Below are 16,181 nucleotides of genomic sequence, written 5' to 3'. Positions count from 1 at the left end.
TGTCTGAGGCCAGAGGCTTGGGATGGGCTCCTGTGGAAGCAGCACATGTGGGCAAGTGAGGAACTTTCTGGGTGTCCAGGCACGGAGCTGTGTTAGGGTGCTGACAATGAAACTGAGGCTTCCTAATTGCCCCCCAAAGTCCTAGGCCTTGGATCAGCTGTCCGTCCAGAAGCTAGCAGACCCGGAAGCCAGTAGGGAAGACTACCCTGCTTCTCGTGACAAGTTTGGTTGTCTCTGCTTAGAGGTCTAAAAGGACTCAGCCATCTGGTCTGGGAAGGATGTTGGAGGAGGGCCTCCCCTTACCTGTAGAGGCCTCATGTGCCTCGCCAGGCTGACAGGTTCAACCTGGGGATGCGGGTGCAGCTCACAAAGTCCCGCGGGTAAGTGTTGGCCCTGAAGATGTCCCTCGAAACGGTGGTGATGCCGGTATTGTCACACACAATTCGAGACAAGGAAATCTGGCGCAGGGCCTCGCGCTGTCTCTTGGTGAAAACACCCTGCTTTTCCCACCAGAACCTACCGAGACAAGTCGAGAGATGTGGGTGAAGGTTAGGGAGGAATGAACATAACGAGCCCCTGTGGTATGCCAGGTTCTTCACAGTATTTCATTCAGTTCTCCAGTATTCCTGCAAAATAGGTATTATTCCCCATTTATAAATGAAGAAACAGGTTCAGCAGTCAAGGAAATTGCTCAGTATTAAGTGCACAGTAATTTAAGTGGCCAGGGCTAGATTTGAACCTGGGTAAATGCCAAATCCAGATAAGGAGTCAGGTCTTAAACCATAAGCTTTATTGGAAGGAAACCAGATTTAGCCCTTTCTGCCCATGTTTCCCGGGACCCACTAGCCAAACAGCTCAGGCAGCATCGGGCTTGGCCGGCCCATGGTCTCTCTCACTCTGACAAAGCTCTCCACAGAAGAGCCTCCTGGTCTCAGACCCTGTGAACTTGGAAGGAACGAATCAAAAAGGGCAATTTCCCCCTTGCTGAGTCCTGACATGCTAGCGCTTTTCTGCCCTGCCTCTGGGGCTGGTCCCTTTAGGGGAAGGTCCCTTACCTGTCACCATTTCGGGCTCTCCTGAACTGGTTTTCAAAAAGACAAGCCAGAAGAGGCCCCACTCGGGCCCCTGGCAAAAGAGGCTCTGCAATGGCCCCAATCCAGATGTCAATGTTGTTAGGTGTACCATACAGATTCAGGAACTTCCTCGCCAAACCCTGGTTTCGCAGCACCTGGCTGAGCTGTGCCAGATTCCGGGGCTGGGAGAGCCCACAGAAGCGCCTCCAGGCATTGTACCCTGTAGGGAGAGGGGGCGGAGGCGGTTCAGTCTTACCTTGCTGACTTCCCCTTAGCTTCTGCTGCTCCACAGTTTCTCCCGAGAGAGCTCTGTGGTCAGGAAATGTCGGGCAGAACAAGATCCCTGCTGACAGAAGAGGCTGAACCTTCTAAGGATCAAACCACTGCCCTTTAGTTTTCAAAGTGAGTAGACAACCATGCTTTGCGTGCATCAAACTGAGGAGTGTGTCCTAGTGTAACACCTAATACCACAAGGATATCATTATTGGGCTCAAGTGCATCAATTATGTACAAATAAGATGGACCCAGAACATAAAAGACTCTTACTCGGGTTTAGAGAAAGAAGGAATGAACAAATACTATAGGTGAACAAACCAAGAAATGAAGAGCATGGTTAAAGTTTACTCAGAAAAGGACCACATGCTGTATGATTCCATTTACATGAAAGGTTCAGAATAGGCAACTATGTAGAGACAGATCAGTGATTGTCAAGGGCTGGGGTGGGGACAAGGAGTGACTGTTACTGTAAGGTTTCTTCCGTGCGTGCTAAAAATGTTCTGACATTAGCAATGGTGATCAGTGGGCCAAAGACCTTAACAGACCAAAAAAAAAAAAAAAAAAAAAAGATCAATGCACAACTCTAAATATACTAGTCATTGAATCATATACTTCATATGGGTGAATTTTATGATACACAAATTATATCCCAATAAAGCCATTTGAAAAATTTTTTTCACCTACCATTTCTCTGCTATTAGGATCCCACACCAGGACCAAGCCAGATGATGGGGCAGGGACCATCAAGATAGGAGATAGATTTGCCCTAACCTTGAAGAACCGCCTGCCCCATATTATCCATTGAACTACACCTCACCAACACCATCTTCCAGCTGAGCAAAGGAAAACGATACAGTGCTTTACCTCACTAAGCCCCGGTGTGTGATAATCTCTTAGGATCCTCACAACACCTCTGCAAGGCACTTTGTAATCTCCATTGTATCAAATGGATATTTGTTGAGCTTGAGCAGCTGTGACTTTCTTAAGGTCACTCCACCAGTAAGTGGAGTTCAAACAAGCTTTTCCAATCCCAAATTTGGTGTTGGACTTGGGAAGGGATTGGAGGAGACTGTCAGAGCTAGTATTCGGACAATATTTCTGTGACAGCTTAGAGGGAAAGGTATGGGGGTTGGGGGGGTTGGCACAGAAGCTCACGGTGTGGCACCTGGGTGGCTGGCAATCTCAGTTGTCCAGCAGGGGGCGCCCGCGGCTCTTTAGTGGTCGGGAGCCCCCAAGCGTGAGGAGGAAAGAAACAGGTTTTTGAGCACCCGCTGGGTTCCTGCCAGGTGCTGTGATAGGTGCGGTGGAGATTTACCCCACCCCGTTATACACAGCCACAGGTGAGCTGAGGCAGACGGGGCTTCAGGCTGTAGACAGGAACGTAGGGGAGAGGGAGAGGGGACAAGGTGGTGACCAAAGGCTTCCCCTAACATTATAGCTTGCACAGGGGGAAGAAAGGAGAAATTCTGAACTTGATTCAAATTTTGCTACTTCCTAGTTACGTGGCCTTGAGAGAATGACCAGATGTCTCTGAGCTAATTTCCTCATCCATAAAAATGGCTGTAATAGTTGCTTCTCAAGGTCATTGGCAGAACGAAATGATTAATAGCCATGAAAATTCCTGGCAAAGTGCCTAAGTTTTCTTCTTTCCTAGGATACATTTTTCTTCTTTCCTGGGATTTTTGTCCTCAGGAAACAGCCGAGGTCGTCTTCAGTTTACTCCACCTGTTCCTACCTCTTGAGCTCTCTACCTTTCTGCACCTAGAGCCAGGAGCCAATTCCTATGTCCCTGGAACTTGAGTCTTCCTCCTTGGAACTCACCAGGGTAGCGGGGAATGGAGCACTTCTTCTCTGCCCTTTGAAACTACTGTTTTCTCCACCTGGAAAGAGCTAATCTGCTTTGTCCACAAGCAGATCGTGTCCAGGTCCTGGCCGTGCTGTGAACCTATGGCTAGAGGCCCTACGGTGGCAGGTGAAGATAGGGCAGGATGGCAAAGGGTGGTCCCAGGGATGCTTTCCTGCATGAAGCTCAGCCTCGCACGCCTCTGAACCTCAGCACACGGGGTAGAGAGTTCCAGCCAGGAAGGATGCACCAAGGGTCTTCTCTGAAACCTGCCCCCCACCCCCAGTAGCCGCAGCCCCAGGCCAAGCAAAGCCCCCTCACCTGGGAGGCCGTGGTCCCGGCTGCGCTGCATGTTGAGAGCCGCCAGGTCCAGCCCGATCCTTCTCACTTGCTGAAAGAGCCGGTCCCGCAGCTCGTCCACTAACATGGAATCCTGACGGTTCAGCTTGGCAGGGGTAGCCATGAGGCCTCGGATGATGGGGTCAATGCCACCTGGTGGCGGGGAATGTGAGCAGCACAGATTGGATCGGCCTCGGGGGAGCCCCTGGGTCATCACATGACACCAAGCTATCTCAGAGCTGGACAAGCCAGTTGCTTATATTCTGTAATGTTGCCTGGGTAGACTTGAAGCGAGCTGGGGCTGGCAGGGAAAGAAGTCACTCCCACTCCTTAAAGAAGGAGCGGAAGGCGACCTCCTCCCAGGCCCACAAGCCCCCAGTCTGACATGAATCTCCTTCCCTTTGTGAATCCTCTCATCCCTAAGGGCACGGGAGGCCCAGGCCTGAGGGTCTTGGTGCACCTGCCTGGTACTGCCCTGGGGAGATGATTAGCAGTGGCCTGAGCAGCAGCCCGGCCTCCTGGGACTAAGCCTGGCCCCACCCCCACTCCCATCTGCTTTTAAAACCTGGTTACCTTCATGCACGATTCGCCAGGTGGCAAAGAAGCTAGTGCTAAGCGGGACGCGCGAGTTGGGTGCTGAAGCCCGGTACTGGTTGTCCAAGCGGAACATGAAGGGCTGGAGCATGGTGTGGCCAAAGCGGAAGGCCAGGGTGAAGACATTGGCCACACGAGGGTCCACATTGGAGCAATACCCCCGGTAGGGCCCTAGGGTTCTCCTGGCCCGGGCCTTGCCCAGAACCAGGGGCAGAAAGTCTCGGTAGGTGATGATCTACAAGAGAAGATAGGAGGAACATTACCTTAGCAGCTGCCCACCCCATTCCCTTGCCTTTGGACAAAACTTTTGCTTTCTGAAGTGCTGCTCAGACATACCAATTCTTTATTACCATCATGTCCAATGTGGAAATATACATTTCCCGTTGGCTGATGAAGAGCAGGGTGACAAGGACAGTGTCACACAGTGAGTTAGTGGCAGAGTTTGGGGTACAGGTCAGATCTCAGGTATACTCCCCATCAACCAGCCCTAGCTGATTTGAGGCATAGCCTCAAAGGATGTATTAAGGAAAGTGGGAGCCACTCTCTCAAATGGTGTCTCATGCCAGATTGTCTTCTAGGGGATGCTGGGGCCCCGGGCTCCCTACCTGGACCATGGCACCCACGATCTTCCGGGCCTCCTGGTACAGCTTTTCTCCGGTCCACCGGGGATTCAGACGTTTCAGCTCCGCAGCCAGCCGGTTGTGTTCCCGCATAAAGAGGGTGTGCATAGCCGCCAGTTTGGGAGTTTCCGATGATCGGGAGTCACCTTGAAAACCCCAAGTGCAGAGTCACCACAGCTCTTCCCAGAGAAATGTCTTTATGCTAAGGCAGACAGAGAGCTCTGGGGACTAGAAAGAGGTGGTAGCACTTTGTGACTCGGGCCAAGCCCCGGGCCCTCGCTGGACCTCCATCCCCTCAGCTGTGCTATAAGGCTCCTCACTGACTGCCACCATCCGCCCTCGCATAACGGGTCAGGACAGGGGAGACAGTGGGGTCTTAGATCCCAAAGTTACTGAAATAGGTTCAGGCAAGGTGGGGAAGCACAGAGCAGCTGCTGGTCTTGGGCATGATTCTATTCTACAAGTGACCAGGTCCACAGCTGGTGGAGGGACCCGGATGACTCTAGGAAACCTTGACTTTGGGACTGCGAGCCCACTTGTCCCATGAACTGCATCCATCGGCACATTGTCCACCAAGAGCTAGACCTTTCCCCAGCTGTGGACTTGGGATCAGGCTGCTCTCCCCAGGGAGCCCAGGGGAAAGAGAAAGAGAGAGGGCTGGGCAGAGCCCGTTCCTGTAGCCAGAGCTTCTCCTGGAGGCCTGGAAGGAAAGCAAATTCCTGAAGGTGGGCCTTACACGCAGTCACTCGCTGGCTTTGAACGAAACCCTTTTGTACCAGGTCTTATTTAACCTACTCTTCAGTCGACTGCTGGGGGCTGACCTGCCAGGAAGCAGGGGATGCGCGCTGTGCGGTTGGTAAGGAGGCAGGGGTCGTCACGCAGGTTGTCAAAGGGCAGTAGGGCCCGGCCGTTGTCGCTGAAGCGGGTGTTGACAGCCAGCATCCCCAGGAGAGTGGTCCGGTTGCGGAGCCGCAGGGAGAGGGAGACCTCGCTGCCATACACCATGCTGGCGTCCACGAAGGAGGTGAGCGCGTTGAGCTGGTTTCGGATTTTATTCCTGTTTTGGGGGCATGCGGGTGCCGAGCGGAAGAAGGGGATGCAGTCACGCTGGTTCCTGATGCGGGGGTCATTGGGCGGGATCTGAGGTGGAAGAGGAGCCAGTGACCCGGGGGTGCCCTCAAGAGCAAGCTCACTCCTCTGGACCATTCCTCACCTGCTTCAAAACCTTGTTTGAGACTCCCCTCCTCTAGGAAGCCCTCCTCAGCTCACCCAGACTCATGCTGCTCACCAGGTCAATCTGAGCATCCTTAGCACTTTATATCATAGAGTCATGGAAGGATCCTCATTTTACAGCTGGGGAAACTGAGGCTCAGAGACAGGAAGTGACAGCTCGTTAGCAGGAGAGGTAGGATTAAGACCTAGTTCTCCTGACATTTGGGTCTGTGCTCCTCTCATTCCATTTAATTCTACAGACATCTCCTAAGCACCCTTCTATGCCGGGTGCTTTGGAGACCAACAAAGGTCAGCAAACCCCAGCACAGGTTGCAGGAAGCTGGCGTTCAGTGAAAACAGGTGCACACATAGAGAATATAACTCTAAACTGAGGCACTATTTGCTGTGCTTGATCTAAAAGTCAAAAGCAAAAGGTGTGCTAGGAAAATATGGGAAGATTCCCCCGGGGAGGTGCCCTTGAACTGGAGCTGGAGGAATGGGTAAGGTTGCCCCACGAATGTCGCCCTACCTGTTAGGGGTGAATGAATGTGGGAGTGTATGCACGTGTGTCCCCCGCCCCATATCCCCAGAAAGGCTCTGCTCCCTGGAGTCTGTCTTTCCTTCCCTAGTGTTCCACACGCTCCTTGCCTCTCAGCCCGAAGGATAGTGCCCTACTCACAACACCATCCCAGGAATTGGTGAGAGCTGCAGGGCTCTTGGACCTCTTCAGGAAGGAGAGAAGGGCAAGAGCTAAGAGTCTCTAAAGGCTCCCCAAAGCAGCAGCCCAGAGGCTTCCCCTGTCGGGATCAGACGCATGGGTCAAGGCTAGTCTCCACTGCTTCCTCCTCTGTGAAACCTGCACTAAACTGCGGGCAGACTGCCCCGCCCCTGCCCCCACCCCGCAAACGCACAGAACCGGGGGTCGGTGCAGGGCCGGCCTCCTCGCCTTCGTCTGATACTCCAGCACCACAGACAGCTCCTTGAGGAGGACGCTTTAGTCTTACGGACCCGCCCCGCAGCTCTTGGCCTGGGGCCCCGGGGACCGGTCGGGGTACCTTGATAGGGAAGCAGGGGGGCAGCTGGGCGCAGGTCTTCTCGCAGTCCACGCCCGCAGTGAAGGCCACTCTGGCTGGGGACTCAGGGGAGAAGTCCAAGTCGTGGTCAATGAACTGGCCCCACTGCATGAACATAAGGGCCCTGCCCCGGTCGGAGGTCAGTCTCTCTCTGGGGAAGCGCACAATCTGGTTGGAGACAGCTCGGACCTGGTGGGGAGAGAGGTCAGTGTGGGGCATCCCGGGCCAACTCAGCAGATTGCCCCTGCTGGTGTGAACACGGTCTCTCCCCGTCTCTTGCCCTCCCCTCCCCAGCCCTACTTTGTTCCACCCCCTGTGTGGCTGTCATGCCTACAAGGATGGCCTCTGGTGTGGCTCCTGAGGATTCCAGGAGTAGAGAAAGGGAGATGCCTGGTTGGCTGGCTGAGACCCCACCAGCTCTTCCAAAAAGATAAATACATGGAATCGATAGACCAGTTTATAGACTAATGGGTACCTAGATGACAGAAGTGATTGAGAGATGCATGGACCAGTTGGTAGGTGATGGATAATAAATCTAGAGAGAATTGGATAGATAGATGGAAGAAGAATTAATGAATAGATGTTGATAGATGAGTAGGTGATTGTCATATTGACATATGAATAGAAAATTGATAAATTGATAAATATGAAATCATTTAGATCAATAGACATAGAATAAGACATATAGATCTTTATATTTAGCTATTTGATACTAATTCTTGGAGAAAAAACAACACTATAATGGCTTGCATTACTCGATTGCATCCTACGGAGATGTTTATACTAAGGACCTTAGAATTCATACACCAGCAATATGAGGTGGGTTTTACTGCCGTTTTACAGTTGAGGAAACTGAGACCCGGCTGTATGACTTGCTCAGAGGCACCTGGCTGGCCAGTGGCTGAGCCTGGCTTCCAGCTGGCTCGGGGCTGTGCTCTTACTGTTTAGAGGTGGTGGAGCAGCCTCCAGACCCTCAGCCCCTACTCACGAGAGGGAGGAGGAAACCATTGCGCCTCCTGTTGGGCGTCCAGCCGTAGGGAAGGGACAGCCTGTCCTCATACTCAGCCGGCAGCCAGCGGGCCAGGGCCTGGTTGGAGGCCCCCAGCAAGGGTCTTCTCCTGCAGCAGAGAGTTGGCTCCAGTCAGCAGGAGTTCTGAGCCTAGAGGATGCTCCGTGGGGGGTGACGGGGTGGTGGAGGGAAGGGGGGCACCCTGGGTCAGGCGCGGCCCCCGGCACCCACTTGTTGTTACATCTCCCAGTGATGGTCCGGTACTTGTTGCTGCACTTCTCCTCCTGGTCCTGGAGAGCACAGCCACTGGCCTGGGACAGCAGCCGAAGCTGGGGCTCTGTCAGCACATCTGGGGGTGGGACGGGGGGGACAGGGTCCTGGCTCCTTCCTGAGCTGGTCTGTTCCATACCTCCCATCCCTCGACCCTCTTCCCTCCCAACAGCCCCGGCTGTGTACCCTGCCTCCTCAGGCCACAGCAGGCCCTGGGGCTCAGTGTGGAGCACAGTACCAGTGACATTGAAGGAACTGGATCCCTGGAGCTGTAACCTCCCCTCCAGCAGCTCCAAGGCCACATGCATATAATCGGCAGCCCGGACCACTGTCCTGGTGGCTGCCAACGGTTGTTTGAAGTAGGACAGGAGGTCCATGGGGCTGGCCAGGCCACTGCGGAGGCGCTCCCTGATGCTGCAGGAAGAGAGCAAGGGCTGGAGAAAGGAAGCAGAGCCCCCCAGAAGAGCCCTCCAGCAGAGCCCTCCAGCAGAGCCCCAGCCCAGTGGTGGACAGCCAGGGCCGTGTGAACGGACAGGATGGATGGAAGGGAGGCTCTCTACCAACATGGCACTGCCCCAGGGTGGCCGGGGGCAGGGTGATGGCTGACATGATTGTGGCTGAAACCCACCCACCTCATTGACCCTTCCAGACCCACCTCCTCTGAGTCTGATTGTAGGCAGTATCCACCAGCAACTTGGCCTCTGTTACGCAGTCCCGAAGGACCGAGGTCTCCACTGTCATGGGGGAGGCTGTTCAGAGGGAAGGGGACTCAGTGTCCAGGGGAGCCACGGGCTCCCCCCAGACCCAGACACCGCCTCCTCCATTGCCCTCCTCCTCGGCTGTCCAAAGGGATATTACCTGGGCCGGTGCCCTCACATGGCGGGGCCAGGATGAGTGTGGCTAGGACCCCAGCCAGGGCCAGGAACAGCTTCATCTCTGCAGTGAGGCCCCTGGCCGCAGTGGGGCAAGGGATCGACACCCACATCCTGCACACAGGTGGGCCCCCTGCACCCTCTCACCTGGAGGTCCCCAAGCTGACCTCTCACCTCCTCTTTTCTGGAAGTAGCTGGGAAGAGACTTTTATATCCTTTCCGAGGGTGAGGGAGGGGAAGTCCAGCCTCCTGAGGTGGGGCCCTGGAACTTCCCTCTCATTTTCAGGGGAGTCATGAGACTGAAGCATCCCACCCCCCACCCCCTTCGCTACTGGGTTCATGGATGTATTTCCCCCAAGGCTCAGGGCAGTGCCTGGAACACAGGTATTGCTCAGTGAGTATTTGCTGGAAGATTGAGGAACAGTGTGCCTCAGAAGACTGGGCCTGGTCCTGCCACTAACTAGTTGTATGGTCTTGGGCAAGGCACTTTCCCTCTCCAGGCCTCAGTTTCCACATCCCTAAAATGGGACTTGGACCAGACGGTTGGAAAGGCTCCTCTCCTCCCACTAACTGGGCAGAAACTGGGTCTGCCTTACTCTTCTATCTCCCCAGACGCCTCAGCTCAAGGCCGGGTGTTCAGTAGGTGCTCAATAAATGTTTATTGAGTGCACGAATGATGTCAGGTCAGTGATTTGGCCTCTCCCCCTTGCTCCCTTTCTTTGCCAGCTCTCTCCAAGATGCGGGAGAGGACGAGGCGATGGCTGAAGCAGGGCTGAGCCGGGAAAATTAAGGGGCTGCATCAGGGGGCCACTGGGGACCCAGTGAGATGTCACAGGGAAAGTGCCCGCAGAGCGATGGGCCCGTGGGCCTTGGCTCCGCCCCATCCTATCCCACCCGCAGAGCAGGTGCCGGCTCACCCCACCCCGTCCCATCCCACCCCCGGTGCCCCACAGCCTGCCTGTCCTTGCTCCAGCTCTGGGGCCATCCCTCCCTCAGTGCCCAGCGCACCTGCTCCGAGCCCCCGTGTCCCCCGCCCTCTGCAGCCCCCGCCTCCCACCCCAGCGCCCCCCGCCACGGCAGCCGTTGCCCTTGGGACACCCCTTCAGCAATGTCTTTCACAAGCTCCAGTTGAGGGCCTGGGCCCTACTGATCTTATCTCCCTTTCTTCAGCAGGTGCCCCTCTGCTGTGACAAGGCAGCCTAGAAGGAAAGCCACTGTGTCTGGCTAAAAGCGCTCGGAGGGCCTGTTGCTGACCCCCTGCATGGCCTGGGGTAAAGCACACTGCTCCTTGGGCCTCAGCTTCCTTGCCTGTGAGATGGGGACAGTGAGCCTCGGGAAGGAGAGATGCTGAAGATGGGAGAGTGCTCCTCAAATGCGCCTCACCCCCCCCACCCGCAGGGGGTCAGCAGCCGCAGGAGACTGGCAGCCAGGGGGGGCGGAGGTAGCCCAGGTTGCCCTGTCTCCAGGATCCCCCCTAAAGAGGACTCGGAGTGAGTTCCGCTCTCCCCCCAGAGAGGACTCTAATTCTTGAGCAGTTGTGAGTTGTCCCAGGGTCTGCCATAGCCGTGCGCTGCCGTGGGTTCCTGGAGAAGCTCAGGACAGAACCTGCACTCTAGACCCAGCCCTGCCATGTTGGCGGGTCTCTGGGGGATTTGGCCCATTGACTGCTGGGGGTGGGGATGAGACGCAAGCAGATGGGAAGGGACCACCGAGGGGCCCTGTACAAGCAGTCGGTAGAGGGCAGGTTCCCATGGGGCACGGCCAGGGCTGGGCTGGCAGGCAGACGTTCAGGCAAGGAGACCAAAGGTAGTCTACTCTGGGGTTCTCCTGCCCCTTCGGCCTGCTTCCTGCCACCCTCCGGCAGGACCCTGCCTCTAAGCTCCAGACAGCCAACCCTCCATGGACGACTGCCCCCACGCCTCTGCCCTCTGCTTCCAGGCCTCTCTGACTCTGCAGGGAGGCTCCCTCTGAGGACCACAGCACTGTGCACTTAGGAGCTCACTGACCATCATGCACTTGGACCAGCTGCTCAACCCCCGAGCCGGCTTCTTCACTGTCAAATGGAGGTCATTGCTGTGTCTACCCTACAGGAATCTGTATAAAATGCCACCACAGTGCCTGGCACTCAGCAGGTGCTCAGTACTGCTGAGTAGGCCTTGTTGTTCGGCCTCCACGTCGCTTCCTTTATCAAGCTCACTCCAGGCTGTCCCACAAGGGGAGTGACTACCCTCAGGGTGAAGGCAGGAGGCAGTGAATATAAGGGCATTGTGGCCCATCCAGGCCAGGGCACCTGGAAGGAAGGGAAGAGAGGGAGGGAGGGAGGGTGGCGGGCCTCAGGTTTGTTCAGACGCTGGCTCTCTGGGCCCTCCTCCTCCTGTCAGTCGGCATTCCAGCTGCCAGGGCTGGAGCCGCGGGAAACCCAGGGGACTGACAGTGATGGAGGGAGAAGCCCTCCAGGGGGTCCCCAGCTTGGGGACCTGCACCCTTCTCCTGCTGTGACCTTCACTGGGAGGCAGGCCGGGCCCCGTGGGATCCTTGCCAGGTCACACAGTGGTTTGCTTTGACATGTGCTGTTTTCTGCGGTCAGGGCGGAACACACCCGGAGACCAGAAGAGGGCTACGGGCTGGGGCCTGGAGCCCCGCATATTCCCCCCAGGGGCTTTCACGATGCCCACCGGGACCTCACGGGAGGGATTTTAGATTTTCCTTGGGGCTAAGTGTTGCCCAGGGGCAACCTAGAGTATCTGATACTGGGAGCAGACGGTTTTTTGATAGCCTCCCCTTTACATAACAAAATTATTTCCAGTAATACTCATTCAATGAAACAAGTGATGATAATGGTCAGAAAAGAAATGTGTGGATGTTCTCGTATTAAACTTTGTACGTGGAATCATACCAGCAAAGAAATAAAAATAAAATACTAAAATATAAAAAAGGAAAAGAGTATTGGATTAACACTTTTTAATTATGTGACTGTGTTTTAAATAAAGGGGAAAACTACCCACATATTGGTGGTTTTAATATAATAGTTAATATATTATTACAGTTTCTGTTTTCTTGATTTGTTTTTTAGTTTTAAAATAAACAACTTGAAATTTTAAAAGAAGAATCAATTTCAACGGTAAAGATATTCACATTCAGTAAACTATTCATGTATGAAGTAAAATTTGCACTTTAAAATCATTGTACTTTGCAGTTTACACTGCTTCACTGTTTCAAATTTTAAACACAAATTATAACTCCAGATGGTCACAGAAAATGACAGAATTAAAGGAACTCAAGTTCTGCCTCTTTATCTTTGCAATCACCGTGTTCTCACTGTTGTATCAAACCCACTATTTAAAAGCAAGAATATGCAGCGCAAGCGGGGGGATGGAAGGTGCCAAGTGCAGCCAAAGTAACACCATGACTCTGAACCACCCAGATGAATGCACGTATGCAGCCCAGGGAGCCATGCAGAGCGAGAATTCTCCCGCATGACTTCCAGGGAGAATACAGTGCGATTAAAGGGTAAGTAATAAGGATGCATTCATTTGAAGCTTACGCATATTATTATTAAAGCAACCGTAATTGCAGCAATTGTTTAGAATCGAGACCGACAGAAGACGTCTTTGGGGAGCAGTGTTTATCACTGACACTGCCTAGCATTGCCTAAGTGGGGCGATCGTTAGGAGCAGTCCGACCCTTTGTCTGTGTTATTAGGACTCTTACATGTCCTACAGACAGCGCACCCCTTCTTTTCTGCACGGAGGTGACCGCGTCCTCTGTCCTGTCCTTGGTACTGGTGCTTTGCCCCTTCCACTTGTCCTTGATAAAAGACAAGTCAGGAGGCTTTCAAGTCCCTCCTCACACACTCCAACTTCGGGTGCCTGGGAGAGGGCGAAGGGGGAGCAGGGGCTCTGAGCACCTGGAGCTGGGGATAGGGCTACTTATGGGCTTCCAGGCCCCGCAGGACCTCTCCAGCCTCCACTCACCCCTCTCCACCTGCTCACCACACCCCAGCCTTGATTTCCCTGATGCTTTCTGGAAGCACTATGTTCTCCCTCACCTCCAGGTCCTTGTAATGTTCCCTTTGCCTAACGAACTTCTACTCAACTGCACAACCCAACTGAGAAAATCACCCCCTCCAGGAAGCTTTCCTTCATCCCTTTCCTGTTCACCCCCCAACACAGTCTGAGTTATATCAGCAGATGCTTTTCTTAGCACATAACAGGCTGTATGGAAGGCACACTGTCACCATGTCCATCTCCTGGGCTGGCCCCTGAGTTCTTTGGGGACCCCAGGCCTGATCTTGTTTACAGCTGTGTATCTAGCACCTTGCACTGGCCGGGCCCATGGCCAGTGCTCAGAAATGTTTGTGGAACATGAGTGAACCGTGCTGTGTCCCGGCTTAACTCCATGAGTCTGCATACCCTCTTCCACCCTGGGAAGGAGGACATGTCCCTCCCCCCCCACCCCATTGGGATCCCCTCTTCCTTCTCCAGGTGGCAGTCTGGCACTCCCAGGAGCCTGACCCTGATAGGCTGGGTAGGCGGGGTGCGGCAGGGGTTGGGGAACCACCATGGTGATGATGTAGAGCCTTGAGGTGGGCACTGGGTGGGCCCCATGTCTATCCCCAGTGTAAGGCTGAGAGGCCAGGAGCCTGCGCGGGGGGCAGTTGGAGTGGATACTGACTGAGGGACGTGAAGACGACAGTCAACTGAGCATGGGGGCTACTTGCCGAGGACATCAGAGCGGGATGCCCCCCAGGGTTGGGTGTTTGGGAAGCTTGGCTCCCTGCGTGGGTGACTTCTTCCCTCCATATGTGGAGTCCAGAACTCGCTGCTGGGGATGCGCCAGGCTCTTTCCAGGCTGTGGTCCGCTTGGACCTCAGAGGCTGGGGAGCCATGCAGGAGAGCTCTTCTCTGAAAGGGAAATGGGCAAAATGAGAGTCCAAGACTGAGCCACACAGGAGGGAAGGATTTGTTTGAGACCCACCAAAAAGACAGCCTGGGGTGACGGGAGGAGATGAGGCTGGAGGAGACTGGGAATAAGGGGGCCAGAGCAAGGGTAGAGGTATCCTGTGGGTCAGTCCCTCAACTGCTCTCCCTCCGTCCCTGGTGGCCATGGGAGTATGAGGCCCGGGGGGACTTGGCACCACTGGTCATAAGCATTCTGTCCCCTCTGCAGACTCGTCTTAGCCCTCCATACAGCCTCTCCTAAGGAAAGGAGCCCCTGGGCTCATACCGTCAGGCTCCTGCCCCCTTTCCCCCGCCTCCTAGAGCCCCATCTCCTCTCTCTATTCCTTGCCCTCTAAACCCACTGGCTTTCAGCTCCTACAACAGGCCTGTGTCCACCTACTGTGGGTTTCAACCATAAAGGCCCTTCTCCTTCTGTGCCTGGTGTCTCCTATTGACCCTCCAGGACCCTACAGGGAGCCTCGCCTGCCCCAGCCTCACCGGCCAGGACTCAGATGGCTGGGTTTTCCTGTTTCCTGCTCTTATAGTTCCTTTCATAAAACTTAACATCGTTATAACTATATATGTATTTTTGTGGTTGGATCTGATGAAGCTCCAGCTCCCTACAGGTCTGCATATGCCTGTCCTATCGCTCACTGTAGCCACGGCCCGACTGCAGTGCGGTAAGGCCTTAACAAGGGTTTGTGGAAGGGCGGCATCCGCTGTGGCCTCGCCGGTCCCAGCTCTTGGGCCAGGGAATGGATCTGTGCCTTTTCATCGTTTAGGACCCGGTGCCCCTGGTCAGCGGCACTGAGCCCCCGGGGCTGGGCCAGCTCTGGGTTGGTGGATGCTGTTGTAGGCCTGGCCCTGCCAGGTTGAGGCCCAGACCCTGGACCACAAGGGAGCCTTCCCTCCCTGGCTTCTTTTGGCTGCAATACCCCAGAACCTTCCTGTCCCCCCTCCCCTGGCCATCTCGAAACCTCAAGATTCTGCAACCACTTTCATAAGAACCGTCCTCCAGCCTCGGTGGAACTGCTGGCCACAGGCCTGATTGGATCTCTTTATCTGCTCAGCTCCAACGGCCCCCATGGAGACAGCAGGGGCCTGCTGAGCCTGCTCCTGTTCCCGGGGGTTTCTGGGAATGGGGTCCTTGGCCCTATTCTCATGATAAGAACACTGAGGTCTGCAGGGAGCAGGGGCTTGGCTCAAACTGCAGTGACTCCACACTGTGCCCGAGGCCAGGGCAGGCCAGGAGTGTGTGCACGTCTGTGCACCAGAGCTGACGACTCTCCTGAGCAAGGCTGGAAAAAACTTAACTGTGGGGCCTCGGAGAGCTGGTCTGGAAGCCCAGCACCACACTGGCTCTGTGACCTTGAGTAAGGGCTTGACCTCTCTGATCTGCTAGTCAGCAATGAGGGGGAATGTTCAGAAGGCAGGAGCAATCTCTGGTGAGCACTCGAGAGATGTGCGGGTCCAGACTGGGGGGTCCGCTGAGGGCAAGCACCCCTCCCTTCTCCCCCTTCCCACCTGGGCATTCTGTGGGAGCCGGACCTCGCCTCCTCTGTCGGACTGGCCGCTCCCAGGGGCAGGGACCGGGGGCAGGGGAAGGTTTATGGGCTTGCAGACAAAGCAGCAATATAGTGAGTGAGAGGGGCTCAGTGGGGCACAGGACCCACAGGGCACTGCTGCTTGTGGGGTAACTGAGGCCAAGCAGGACCTGTTCCAGAGGGAGCCCGCCAGCCGGCTCAATGGGACTTATTGTCCTTGTCCTTTGCCAGCCTGGACTCTGTGCTTTACTCTGCTCACCTGGGTCCTCGCTGCAACCCTATGAGGCAGGGGCTGCCCCCCTGAGACCTTGGTTTTATTGTTGAGGTAGAGTGAAAACTTGTCATGGTCTTGGAGCCAGGGAGGGGATCTCAACCTGGGTCTTACTCGACAAGCTGCCTCCTTCTCCCCCAAGCTCCCAAGGGTACAGATGGGACAGACTGGGAAGGTGACCTGGGCTTGAGCACACAAAGGCAGGCCTGGTGGCCTCTGAGTAGGACTTAGGGCAGTCTGACAGG

At 55.0% G+C, this 16,181-nt stretch overlaps 1 protein-coding gene across 1 annotated transcript; it reads right to left on the bottom strand.

The window, feature by feature from the left end:
* Nucleotides 1–314: 314 nt before the first annotated feature.
* Nucleotides 315–9,252, bottom strand: EPX (eosinophil peroxidase). Its single transcript, XM_032429138.1, has 12 exons — nt 9,168–9,252; nt 8,965–9,058; nt 8,548–8,723; nt 8,271–8,388; nt 8,019–8,148; nt 7,013–7,219; nt 5,567–5,885; nt 4,731–4,891; nt 4,105–4,360; nt 3,514–3,684; nt 1,056–1,293; nt 315–516 (listed from the first exon to the last, which is right to left on the bottom strand). The coding sequence occupies exons 1-12, from the start codon at nt 9,241–9,243 to the stop codon at nt 315–317; spliced, it is 2,148 nt and encodes a 715-aa protein (XP_032285029.1). The 5' UTR covers nt 9,244–9,252.
* Between the last annotated feature and the right edge of the window lie 6,929 nt (nt 9,253–16,181).

The sequence above is a fragment of the Phoca vitulina genome, unplaced genomic scaffold (genome assembly GCF_004348235.1).
Source record: "Phoca vitulina isolate PV1807 unplaced genomic scaffold, GSC_HSeal_1.0 scaffold40, whole genome shotgun sequence".
NCBI classification, from domain to species: domain Eukaryota; kingdom Metazoa; phylum Chordata; class Mammalia; order Carnivora; family Phocidae; genus Phoca; species Phoca vitulina.
Note: the sequence above shows the minus strand (reverse complement) of the source record. Positions and strands in the feature narration are given on the sequence as shown.

Excerpts from the sequence above, each read along its gene's own strand:
- EPX (XM_032429138.1), bottom strand. The coding sequence starts at position 9,243 with ATGAAGCTGTTCCTGGCCCTGGCTGGGGTCCTAGCCACACTCATCCTG. Across the intron at positions 8,149-8,270 it reads ACTGGGAGATGTAACAACAA|GAGAAGACCCTTGCTGGGGG; the intron begins GTGGGTGCCGGG and ends TCTCTGCTGCAG. Across the intron at positions 4,892-5,566 it reads CATCCCCTGCTTCCTGGCAG|GTGACTCCCGATCATCGGAA; the intron begins GTCAGCCCCCAG and ends GGGGTTTTCAAG.